Source organism: Saccopteryx leptura, chromosome 11 (assembly GCF_036850995.1).
Source record: "Saccopteryx leptura isolate mSacLep1 chromosome 11, mSacLep1_pri_phased_curated, whole genome shotgun sequence".
Lineage (NCBI taxonomy): Eukaryota > Metazoa > Chordata > Mammalia > Chiroptera > Emballonuridae > Saccopteryx > Saccopteryx leptura.
The window spans coordinates 23,195,529-23,209,093 of NC_089513.1; the positions used below are offsets into that span (position 1 = coordinate 23,195,529).

General features: G+C 44.4%; 1 protein-coding gene across 1 annotated transcript in view; it reads left to right on the forward strand.

Annotated features, from left to right (window-relative positions):
* The window catches only part of PSTPIP2 (proline-serine-threonine phosphatase interacting protein 2), a 76,258-nt gene that overhangs the window by 35,818 nt on the left and 26,875 nt on the right, over positions 1-13,565 (forward strand). Inside the window, exons 2-4 of the mRNA XM_066353062.1 lie at positions 2,225-2,325; positions 7,907-7,984; positions 13,069-13,103. Coding sequence (XP_066209159.1) covers positions 2,225-2,325; positions 7,907-7,984; positions 13,069-13,103 — 214 coding nt within the window. The remainder of the gene's footprint in view (positions 1-2,224; positions 2,326-7,906; positions 7,985-13,068; positions 13,104-13,565) is intronic.

Here is a 13,565-nt window from a genome sequence, read left to right on the forward strand (position 1 = left end):
GGATTTATATTTTTGGCAGGGGGTCGGGGAGAATGGTACATGAAGGAGTGGTCCAAGGCAGTGGTCCCCAACCTTTTTTGGGCCACGGACCAGTTTAATGTCAGAAAATATTTTCACGGACTGGCCTTTAGGGTGGGACGGATAAATGTATCACGTGACCGAGACAAGCGTCAAGAGTGAGTCTTAGATGGATGTAACAGAGGGAATTTGGTCATTTTAAAAAAACAAAACATCATTCAGACTTAAATATAAATAAAACGGAAATAATGTAAGTTATTTATTCTTTCTCTGCGGACTGGTACCAAATGGCCCACAGACCAATACTGGCGTGGCCTGGGGGTTAGGGACCACTGGTCCAAGGTGTTGAAAGAGACACAGGCACTTGTAGAAGAGTCGGGAAGACAAGGCTACTAACATGAGGGGCACCAAATAGCAAAGCCAGAAGCTAGGTTCTCTGAGAGCCCAGAGGAGGGAGTACTGGGGCTACTCAGAGGCTCCCAGAAAACTTGGAAGTGGAGGGACTGGATTTGGATTCAGGAGAGGATAACAGAAGCAGTAAGCATCGTCTTAGAGTTGCCTCTGAGCAGTGCATTTAGCGGGCAGTAAGGAGCCTAGCTGAGACAGAAGAGTGGGTGTATGGAGGAGGTAGGGGGACAAATGAAGCTTTGGTGGAGGCTATTTTGTAGGCTTCCCAAAGCCTGAATCTATGCTCACACAGTAGCTAGAGTTCAATGGAATTAAATGTATTCCTAACTTAGATTTCTCTATATTTTCGTGTGTAAAATTGGTTGTACTTATAATAATCCATTTGTTAAAATGCAGTTTGAGTGATGGCCAGTTTAGTTTCCGAATGCCGCATTGAAATCAGCCTCAGTTCTTGGCCCTACAGGGTCTTTTTGGGACCTGTCTGGTCAGCTAGGCCATGAGAAGTGGAAGCAAGTGGAAGAGAGGAATTCTGCTTCTTCCTGTCCTGGGCCAGGTAGAAAGGTATCTTCAGGTGTCCCCACCTCCACCCTAGGGAAGAACCACACCTCTCTCAGCTGACTGGGGGCTGGGAAGAGATGGCCTGTCTGGGCTGGGCTGGGGGCAGGAGAACTCATACCCGGATACGCCCAACGAACCTTCAAGGGAGGGAAGTCTGAATCAGGCAGCCTGTTGTAAGCATTTGGGGGTAGAAGCTAGGGAGTCAGCCTTACTTAGTAGGGGACACATTAGCAGATATTCTTTAGAATCCCTGCTTTGTTGGTTTGGGGAGCAGAGGGGACTCTGGGTTTTAAAAGGTACTGCATCTAGGACTAGCACTTTGGAAGGCTCAGACATCTTCCGCCAACCTCAGAGCACTTATAGAATAAAATAGGAGTAATAGTTTATTTTAAATTTATTATTTTTTATTTTATCTTAATTTTTTTTACTGAGAGAGACAGGAAGGGAGAGAGATGAGAAGCATCAACTCATAGTTGTGGCACCTTAGTTGTTCATTTTGATTGCTTTCTCAAGTATGCCTTGACCATGGGGCTCCAGCTGAGCCAGTGACCCCTTGCTCAAGCCAGTGACCTTGAGCTCAAGCTAGCGACCACTGCGGTTATGTCTACTAGCCCTCGCTCAAGCCCGCGACTTTGGGGTTTCAAACCTGGGTTCTCAGCGTCTCTGGCTGACACTATCCACTGAGCTACTGCCTGATCGGGCCTAATTTTAAATTAAAAAAAAAATTTTTTTTTTCTTGAATTGCATTCAGTGACCCAGTGGGCATGATGGCTGCTGGGCCCCTCCATGCTTCCCAGTGGGAAAACCCGCCTCCTTTCTCACTCCTGGGGCCTGGCTCCTGGCTCAGGGCTGCTTGTCCTTTGCAGCAGTACCCTTGACCCTCAAACAGGGCTGATCAGCCATGAGAAGAAACATCAGACAGGGTCAAGACCTCTTGGTCCTGGCCTGATTACATGAGTGGAGGTCAAACGGGGCCCGGAACCCTATCAGCTCGCCCATCCATGTGCTTCTTGGTCCTCTGTCACTTTCTTCCTCTTTTGTGGCCCTTCAGTTTCATAATTTGAAACACTCTTCCACAGCCCATGCATTCTTACTTCTTCTATTCAGTTTGTCTTGGTCACATCTTGGAGGTAACGTGTGTTTCAGGAAGTTCCCATCGCCTGCTTCCCCGTCTCTCAGGCCTCAGGGCTTCCGTTTGCGCTGTTCCTGGTCTGACACAACGTTGTTTCTTCTTCACCAGAGTCCGGACATCCTCAGCACCATTGGCTATGAAACCATCATCCAGCACCTGAACAACGGCCGCAAGAACTGCAAAGAGTTCGAAGAGTTTTTAAAAGAGAGGTACATACTGTTTCCTCTGTGCAGACAGAGGGGACGACAGAATGCTTCCACACGAACGAGGAGCAAGTCACTGCTCCCTGGCTGTTTTTAATGGTTCATGAGACCCTTTGCTGTAGGTTATAGGGTGCTTCTCAAATGTAAATGATGTCTCTATTCTAAAGTTCTTAGAAACCAGTTGGAGAGATAAGATTTATGGATGAAACAGCAAACAAAATATAATAAAACGTTAAGTTGTTTGATACACAGGACACTGAAAGACCTCACAGGATACGGGAACTGTGGAGGACTGGACAAAAAAGGGGGAGTGGGGGCTTCATGGAGGAAGAGATCGTTGAGGTGGTCCTGCTAGGGTGAGGCGTGTTTGATAGGTGGAGGGGTATCCAGGTATCTGCGGGGGAGCAGCAAACTAGAAGATGAGAATGGGTAATTTTTATTTTATTTTTATTTTATTTATTTATTTTTTGGTATTTTTCTGAAGCTGGAAACAGGGAGGCAGTCAGACAGACTCCCGCATGCGCCCAACCAGGATCCACTGGGCACGCCCACCAGGGGGCATGCTCTGCCCATCCGGGGCGTCGCTCTGTTGCGACCAGAGCCACTCTAGCGCCTGGGGCAGAGGCCGAGGAGCCACCCCAGCGCCCAGGCCATCTCTGTACCAGTGGAGCCTTGGCTTCGGGAGGGGAAGAGAGAGACAGAGAGGAAGGAGAGGGGGAGGGGCGGAGAAGCAGATGAGCGCTTCTCCTGTGTGTCCTGGCCGGGAATCGAACCTGGGACCTCCGCAGGCCAGGCCGACGCTCTACCACTGAGCCAACCGGCCAGGGCTGAGAATGGGTAATTTTTAATTAACCCATCACATTGATGTCATGACCCACAGTTTGAAAAACATAAGTCCAAATAGAACCCCAAAACTAAGATCTCACTTTTAAAATGTTTCACAAAACTATATGGGAAAGAGGGTGACATATATGCAAATGAAAACTAATTAAATATTCATACTGTATTTCTAGTACATGGTCATTTTTCTCCAGAAGTTTCATAGCAAACATAACCAGTCTCACATGTGCTCTGATTCTGAAGAAGAATCTGCTGGCCTCAGGTCAGAGGGTCAGATATGTATATGTGCCCTGAGTGTGGGGATTTGAGGCCCCCAAGCAAGTGTCCTGCCTGGCCTTTGGCCTTCCTTTCCTGGTGGTATGCTTACTAGAAGGAGGCTGCTGTCACCGAGGACAGAGCATGCGTCCCCCCACTGTGTCCTGTTCAGGGCTAATTTATGTGGAGAAGTGCCATCCTCTTCAGGGTTTGGAGGTCTAGCCTCTCCTCTTGCTCTGGTAGGTGCGGCGGGCTTATGGGACCAGGGACTCAGTCTGCTGAGTCTGGGCCCATAGTCTAATACTGCTGAAAAGTCATCCTCGGATCTTCAGCATTAGTTTACTGAGCTGTCATAAATTTCACGTGGCACCATGGCATATTCATGTTAACTAGAGGCAATGCACACGCAAACACAGGGGCAAAGGTGACAACAATCTGTCATATATGTTATTTATTATTTGGAGTTCATCAAGTGGGACACACATGCAAAATTTTTAGGATATGTGGCTAAGCATGTCCTATATCCTAGTTTTGTGACACCCACACCCCTCTTGCCCAAATGTCAAAGTCCTCCCATGGACCTCTCTGGAACTTCTAGCAGCTCAACCTTGATTGTACCCAGATGGATTGCAGTCAATCCATTCACACTCATTTGCAGACAGATCAATCACCTCAATGCAAGGTGTAGTGTCAGATGCTACTCCGGAGTGGGCAGGAATGCTGCCCTTCTTGCATCTATATGGCTGATCTCTGGGCCATGTCTCAGTATGTGCTCTGTAGCCAGTCTGTCCCCAGTAAGTTCTGAATGACTTACTGTAACACAAGAAGTAAGTAACAAAACAGAGTACCAAACAATCCATCAGTATATTGTAAATGTGTCTAGTTTTCCCTTCTAACCAGCTGGAAAGTCATGGTGAAGACATAGAGGATGAGAACCATACCAACGTCTGAGTGGCTCCATAAGAACAACCACACATGGAGCATCTGCTGTGTGTTGTGCCAGGAGATTAGTCTCAATGTCTCTATTACTGTGACATTGAGGTTTATACAGCTCTTTGAAATATTCCCCTTTGACACACATCAACTGCATGAGGATTATGACTTCCATTGTCTTTGCATGAAAGTGTAACTTTTTAAATGAAGTTGATAAATAATTAAATAACCATGCAAACCCAGAAAGTGACAGAATCCAGAACATCTCCAGAGGAATTTTTTTTTTTTTTTTTTACAGAGACAGAGAGAGATTCAGAGAGAGGGACAGATAGGACTGGAGAGAGATGAGAAGCATCAATCATTAGTTTTTCATTGCAACACCTTAGTTGTTTGTTGATTGCTTTCTCATATGTGCCTTGACTGTGGGGCTACAGCAGACCGAGTAACCCCTTGCTTGAGCCAGCGACCTTGGGTCCAAGCTGGTGAGCCCGTGCTCAAGCTAGAGAGCTCGGGGTCTCGAACCTGGGTCCTCCGCATCCCAGTCTGACGTTCTATCCACTGCACCACCTCCTGGTCAGGCTCCAGAGGCATCTTATACAGACCTTCTGTTTGACTCATCAACTCTGGGCAGAAGGGCAGGTGGCTTTCTGGAAGGATAAGCTTGTTCCTTGCAGAGACCTTGTCTAGCTACCTTTTCTTTTTGCTTCATACGTTCTCACCCATTTCCACTCTCTCTGTTCCAGTCAGACGGGTTTATTAGTGAGCATGCTTTGTTGGATGTTGCTGCCTCTACATCTTTACTCCATTATTCCCTACTGTAATATCCTCCTTTGTCCTGTATGCTTAAGTAAATTCTCCCCATCCTTCAAAGTCCAGACCAAATTTTTCTTTTTCTTTTTCTTTAAAAGAAGCATCTCTATAGTCTCCTAATATGAAGCGTGGCACCTAGTGGATACTTAATAAATGAAAAATTGATGAACAAATGATGAGGGAAATTTGGATAAATGGTAGGAGGGTGACCTAGTAAAGGCTTACCTATATCAGGGTGATTCTTGCAAAGTGCTAGTGATTCCTTCATTGGCTATAGGCCTGGGGACTACACTGTTGCCCATTTGCTGGGTGTGGGAGGGATATCCCCTCAATTTCACAGTTGTTCCGCTAATATCATGAGGAGGAAGCTGTAGTTTCATCTCCATAAAACCCCTTCATTCCCCGAAGAGCACACCGTTGTTCCTGCGGGAACTCATTTCCTGCCGGATCCTAGGACTTCCCCTGGGGAGCAGACGCTGCCTATGGTGTGTTCAGATTCTTGGTGCCTTAATGTTGGAAGAAAGCAATTTAATAACTTCTCTTCCGGATACCATAAAAGATTATTGAGAATTCTTTTTAAAATTTTTTAAATTTTAATTGAATGTGATTATATGGCTTCAAGTGTCCCACTCAATGTAACACTTTCTGTGCCCCCCAGTGCGCCCCCATACCCCACGTGAAGTCTCTTTACATTCCCACTTTATGCCCTTTGCCTCCCCTTATTGAGAACTCTTAATGCATATAATTTTGAAAGGATAAAATATGTCCATATTTAAAATATACACATACATACTTTTTAAGTAAAAAAGGCCTTAACATCTTTTTTACATGTAAAAGTATTAAATGTTCCCGGTAGAGAGTCATCAATTTTGATATAGATGCAGAGCTTGTCCATGTCTGCAGTTTTGCTTTCTGTGGTCCCCATTACTCAGTCAATTGCAGTCTGAAAATATTAAATGGAAAATTCCAGAAATAAACAACTTATAAGTTTTAAATGCACACTGATCTGAGTAGTGTGATGAACTCGCGCAGCATCTTGCTCTGTCTCACCTGGGATGTGAACCAGCCTTTTGTCCTGCATACCCACGCTGTATACACTCGCTGCCTCTGAGTTGCTCAGTAGCTATCTGGGTTATCAGCTTGATCCTTATGGTTATCACAACGCTTGTGTTCAAGTAACCTTTACTTTACCTAATAATGGCCCCAAAGCATGAGGGTAGCGATGCTGGCAATTCAGATATGCCAAAGAGAAGCTATAAAGTGCTTCCTTTAAGTGAAAAGGTATAGATGTATAGAAAAATATATATACATATAGGGCTTGGCACTCTCCATGATTTCAGGCATCCACTGGGGGTCTTGGACACAACATGGAGATGCTGACACAGGGCAGTGAGGAGAGGAAAAAGGGGGAAGGGGGGATGTACTTACTGCTTTAACAGACTCATTCCACAGCAAGTAATTATCAGTTGTTTTTGTGAGACATGCTGACTGCAGAGTTTATATTCTGAAATTTCCCTCTTTAGTATGATTAGTTGTGTATTTTATTTTTTAATTTTTATTTATTTATTTATTTATTTGTATTTTTCTGAAGCTGGAAATGGGGAGGCAGTCAGACAGACTCCCGCATGCGCCCGACCGGGATCCACCCGGCACGCCCACCAGGGGGCGATGCTCTGCCCATCCGGGGCATTGCTCTGTTGCAACCAGAGCCACTCTAGTGCCTGGGGCAGAGGCCATGGAGCCATCCCCAGCACCTGGGCCATCTTTTGCTCCAATGGAGCCTCTGTTGCGGGAGGGGAAGAGAGAGACAGAGAGGAAGGAGAGGGGGAGGGGTAGAGAAGCAGATGGGCGCTTCTTCTGTGTGCCCTGGCCGGGAATCGAACCCAGGACTTCTGCATGCCAGGCCGAAGCTCTACCACTGAGCCAACTGGCCAGGGCCTAGTTGTGTATTTTAATTGACTGTAAATGAGGACCTCTATAGGAGGGTGAACGGGTACTCTTTTTTTTTTTTTTTTTTTTACAGAGACAGAAAGAGTCAGAGAGAGGGATAAATAGGGACAGACAGACAGGAACAGAGAGAGATCAGAAGCATCAATCATTAGTTTTTCATTGTGATACCTTAGTTGTTCATTGATTGCTTTCTCATATGTGCCTTGACTGGGGCTACAGCAGACCGAGTAACCCCTTGCTCAAGCCAGAGACCTTGAATCCAAGCTGGTGAGCTTTTGCTCAAACCAGATGAGCCCGCGCTCAAGCTGACGACCTCAGGGTCTCGAACCTGGGTCCTCCGCATCCCAGTCCGACACTCTATCCACTGTGCCACCGCCTGGTCAGGCTGAACGGGTACTCTTAAAGAAGATGGAAGGAGGAGGGATGGGTCTCAGGAGTGCATTTGATGGAAATACCTCTTACTCCACTAAAGCCGCCCAAAATAAACATATACCCTTGGATCATAGTTCTGAAATTTTAATCTGTAATGTATTAGCTTGTGCTGGCCAGGGGGCTATGCTTGGGGTTTTGTTGTAATATTTATGCTAGGGGCTTCTAGTTGAAGAAGACCACCTTAGGGATAAAGGCCACTGGCCTCTTTACAGTTCTTGCCCGTTAGGGAGTTCTGTATTGTAGAGAATGGTATTATCTCTGTGCTACTCTCAATGGTGTAGTTTTGCCTTTAAGAGAAGTGCCATGTGTCTTAGCAAAGTGTCAGCCCTGAGAAGGACTTTATAACCCTCTCATCTGTTCCTCTTAGGGCATCAATCGAAGAGAAATATGGCAAAGACCTGCTCAACCTCTCTAGGAAGAAACCATGTGGACAGTCTGAAATCAAGTACGTGCCATATTTTCTTCTGGTTTTTAGATTGGCTTGTACTGCCAGGAACCCCCATCACTTTAGCAGACAGAGTTGGCTAGTATGGTCAAGTGTCTTGGATGAAAACTAGTTCTATTTTTTAAAATTATTATTCCCAGTTGTGAAAAATATGGCAAAATAGAAAGAAGCTTAAAATGAACTATGAAGCTACAACCCATTATTAATATTTTCTAAGTTTTTTTTTAAGCCCTTTTCTTTCTTTCTTTTTTTATTAAGTGAGATGTGGGGAGGCAGATCGACAGGCTCCCGCATGCACTTCAACCCGGATCCACCTGGCAAGCCCCCTATGGTGTTATGCTCTGCCAATCTGGGGCTGTTGCTCTGTTGTTTGGCAACCAAGTTATTTATTGCCTGAGGCAAGGACATGGAGCCATCCTCAGCACCTGGGGCCAACTTGCTCGAACCATTCAAGCTATGGCTACAGGAGGAAGGGAGAGAGAGAGAGAGAGAGAGAGAGAGAGAGAGAGAGGAGGGAAAGAGAGAGAAGGGAGAGGGGCGGGGAAGCAGATGGTCACTTCTCCTCTGTGCCCTGACCAGAAATAGAACCCAGGACTTCCACATGCCAGGCCAAAGCTCTACCACTGAGCCAACTGGCCAGGGCTTTGAAGTCCTTTTCTGTACTTTTTCATAGGTGGGATTGCATTATATATAATTTTATACTTGAAATTTAATAGAGAGGCTTATAGACACACATACCTATGTACATATACATAGTTTGTGATAGCTACAGGAGACTGTCTTTGCACCATTTTAAAGTTCTCACCACCCATGTGAGATTTCCATTTTTTCCTTTTTTTTATTTTGGTGACAGATATAGAGAGAGGGACAGGGACAGACAGACAGGAAGGGAGAGAGATGAGAAGCATCAATTCTTTGTTGCGACACCTTAGTTGTTCATTGATTGCTTTCTCATATGTGCCTTGAGAGGGTGCTACAGCAGACCAAGTGACCCCTTGCTCAAGCCAGCAACTTTAGGCTCAAGCTGGTGACCCTTGTTCAAACCAGATGAGCCCGCACTCAAGCTGGTGACCTTGGGCCCTCGAACCTGGGTCCTCCACATCCCAGTCCGATGCTCTATCCACTGTACCACCGCATAGTTGGGCATCCATGTGAGATTTTTGTACCACAGTTATTCTTCCATCATTCCTGGCTTTATGGGCAGTCAGCCATACATGAACCTATATTTAGAACAGCTTTGTAATTGGCTTAATGCTCTTTAATGTCATCATTTTGAAATTCTAAATAATTCTAAACAAGGGGGTCCCAAATTTTCATTTTGCCTCACAACTTCTGTGTCTGGTTCTATGCATATGGAAATTTCTAGATTCTTATTCAAAACAAGCATGTTGGGGTGAGTTGGGAGAACTAGTTTAGACAGAACTCTGCAGGCCTTTACAGACCCAAGCATACATAATACATACTGACGTGTGTACTGCTTTGGCTGTGCTATAGGCATCTGCGTGGAGATCCGTGGCCTCTCAGAGGTCTGAATGGAGCCATACAAGATATTGTCCATTTTGACCAGTGGTCATGCAGTGGATAGAGCATCAACCCGGAATGCTGAGGTCCCTGGTTTGAAACACTGAGGTCACCATCTTGAACATGAGCTCATGAGCTTGAGTGCAGGGTCACCGGCTTGAGCCAAGGATCATCAACATGATCCTAAGGTTGCTGGCTTGAAGCCCAAGATTGCTAGCTTAAGCCCAAGGTTGCTGGCTTGAGCAAGGGGTCACTCGCTTGGCTTGAGCCCCCTGGTCAAGGCACATATGAGAAGCAATCAAAAAACAACTAAAGTGAAGCAGCTATGAGTTGATGTTTCTTATATTTATTTTTTTTAAATTGAATTTATTGGGGGTGATACTGTTTAACAAAATTATATAGGTTTCCTGGAATCAGCTATTTCTCAAAGTATGCTTAGTTCCTTTTAGTGATTATGCAATCATGTTTAGAGATAAAAGTAAGTGCTAGTGTTGGTCATTGTCACAGAGATGCACTTGTTTTTAGGTTCTTTCAGGGGTCAGAGTTTAGTAGCATGAGTTCATATTGACATTTCCAATTCCAACTTCACTTTGTAGGGTTTTACTTTGCCTCCTTAATTTTACATTTATTTCCTCATAAGCAGAAAATCTTGGTTCTTGACAATATTAGCATAATTATTTGGTTTATATGACAGTGTCAATATGCTACTAACAATAAAACTTGTGAATAATGTTTAACATTTCTTTGCAATTCTTTTTGGTATTGGGCTATATTTTACTAAGAATACTGTGTCCTAAGGTCTCAAAATAGTTATTTTCTCTGTGTGATTATATAACCAATTTTGTATTAGTTAAGTTCATTTCAGTTTGTTTTAAATTTTAAGGATTCTTTTCCCTGTTTGATTTAGTTTCATTTTTTGAATATGTAAACCATTTACATGTTCACAGGTCAACACTGCATAAACTTAGACAAGTTGCATTGTCATTCCAGCAGGGTTTAGCTAATGTCAGAGGAGATTAATGAGTCACCTGACTATCCCCCCCCTCAAAAAAACCCAAACAAACACAATGTTTATTTATAAAATAAATAAGCTGTTAGGGAAAATATCCAAAAACTTTTGAGGTAATGTGATGCATCATAGGCACATTCTCTCAGACAGTACATCTTGGAAAAGATATTTAGTAGAATGCATCTGATCCAAAATAGTATTTCTTACATTCTTACACATTTTACTTGTAACTGAGTAAACTCATGGAGAGACTATGGCACTGTTCTCTTCTGTTTTGTTATGAAAACCAGTCAGTTTTCCTTCTAAGAGAGTACACCTCAAAGGAAGATACGCAGGATGTGAGACCTGGGGACTGTGTGGCCAAAGTTGAAGTGAAAGAACATTTAGGTGACTTATGTTTTTGTCACCTTCAGGACGATCTCTAGGAAGATGTCCTACATGAGAATGAGTGACTTAGCTTATCCATGGGCTAGGTAGGGTTTATTGCCTCATCAGCCACCCCAAGGGCTCTGGCCTTTGATGGGTCTTATTAGGGTTTAAGGCCCAAGTGCTTATTAAAAGGGAGGCGGACTCTTTTCTTTCTGCACAGTAATGAAGAACACCAAGGAGACGAGGAGATGAGGTTGCCAGGCCACCATCCCAACATTTAGATTCTATTCCCCGATGGCCATCATGTCTCGAACACAGGAGATAGCAAGTGATGACGTGAGACAATAGAGATAATGACAAAGCAAAGGGACACTGGGGATGCTCTTCTAGTGGCCCTTCAGTTGGTCACTTAGAGTGATAGAAAAATTTTAGACCCTGAACAGACTATCTATAAGGCTGGATCTCAACTCCATGACTCTCGATAAGGCAAGACTTGGGGTTGTGACCACTGACATATCTGTCTTTATTTCTCACTAATTCCCGTAATAAGTCCACTCTTTGCTGACACTCATTTGTCCTTCTGGACTATTGCTGTGTTTGTTTAAATATGCTCACTTTTCCAGTGCACTGGGTTCCTCAAAAAAGTGTACTAGAAGGTGGGTAAAATGTGTGGAGAATGTGCAGTAATGTTTTTCTTCTGGGTGTGTTTGTAACAATTGGAAATGTTTGTGTGGGAAAAGGCAGGGAGAAATAAGAATGCTTTGTTTGGGGATGAATAAACAGAGCAGGGAAAGTAAGGAGCTAAAAAGAAGGGGCCAAATGGAAAACTACAAGGGCTTTTACTTTGCAAAATAGTGGGACTTGCCACATGCATATTTACATATAGAAAATGACCCATGATCCTATGCTGTTATGGCTAGGGCACCATGAAGACACAACGTCCCATGTCTACTTTAGTGGCTGGAATGAACCCAGTGATATCTGCTTCCGTGAAGGCAGCAATGAGCAAGGAAATTACTAGAGCCAAGTCACCTCAGAATGAGGTTTCCTTTAGGGAGGTTGGGAGACAGCTTAGACCGTGGCCAAGTGGGAGTATAAGGGAGGAGGAGCCGGGAACTATAAGAAAGAGAAAGAGGGAGATGGAAAGAAGATATGAATCGTGGTTATCTCCAGGAAACTGTGAGGTAAATGTGTATTGCTTTTAAGAGGCTAAATTTATGGTAGTCTGTTATTAGCAATAAAAAACACTAATACAGTATGGTTCACGTCTGTCTCCTCCATTAGACTCTGAGGTCTGTCTTGTACCATTGAATCACCAACATTTAACACAATGCCTGACCCTAGTTTGTACTCAGTAAGTATGCGATGATTGATGAATGATGAAAAAGCCCAAGTCTGAACCCTTCCTTTTTTGGCTTATAGCCATATTTCTAATTATTATGCTTTAAAGAATGACTCTTACTCTTGGAAAAAATGGACCATAGCTCCTAAATTATCTTCGGGGGAAATTAAATGTAAAAAATTTGGGATTTTGCTCTACCCAGGTGGACTGGGAAGAATTACAGATGCTTGTGCTCAAGATTAAGAGTGTAAGAAAGGGGGCCCTGGCCTGTTGGCTCAATGGTAGAGCATTGGCCTGGGCGCGTGGAAGTCCTGGGTTCAGTTCCTGGCGAAGACACACAGGAGAAGTGCCCATCTGCTTCTCCACCCTTCCCCCTCTCCTTCCTCTCTATCTCTCTCTTCCTGTCCCACAGCCAAGGCTCCATTGGAACAAAGTTGGCCCGGGTGCTGAGAATGGCTCCATGGTCTCCACCTCAGGTGCTAGAATGGTTCTGGTTGCAATGGAGCAATGCCCCAGATGGGTAGAGAATTGCCCCCTAGTGGGCTTGTCGGGTGGATCCTGGTTGAGTGCGTGTGGGAGTCTGTCTGTCTGCCTCCCCGCTTCTCACTTCGGAAAAATACAAAACAAAAAAACCACAAAAAACAAAAACAAAAAAGAAAAAGAGTGTAAGAAAGGGAAAACTGGACTGAAGAAGTCTTTATCTCTTGCTGTCTTCTCAAGTTGGGGGTGAAGATGAGTCTGTAGTCTAAGATTTGGACTGAGAGGAGCATGCAGTGGCATTATGTAGTAAGATTGTACAGCCAATTTCCAGAACTTGACATTATCTATGCACTTGTTTTTTAGCAACTTGAAGCGGGCCCTTGAAGTCTTCAAGCAGCGTAAGTGATTCTTTAGAAATGTATTTGCCGTCCTTGGCAGCTCTGTGTCTGCCATCAAAGGTGGGTTCGCATTTGAACAGCAATCTCATGTTGGGTGAAAGAAATGAAAGGAACTTCTAAGGTAAGAAACAGCTCTGTAGAGCCAAAGTGAGCTGGAGAACCCTCCACACCTGCATATCAGGATGAGTGCTGGAGGTCCCCAGGGCAGTGGTTCTCACACTTGAAGTCCAGGGTGAGGCCCTGGCACATTGGTCTTCATGGGGTCCTGTCCAGTGATAGTACTCCCAGGCCTGTTACTCAGGTTCTCCCTTAAGGCTTTCTGTTCTTCAGAATACTTGGTGCTTCCAAACTACTTGGTAACATAGTATGTACACATGCTGAAAGTGTTTGTGTAGCCAGTTGAGTGGTTCTAGACCTTCGTAAAGGTAAGCTACATAAGTATTCATCTTAACTTTTCCATAG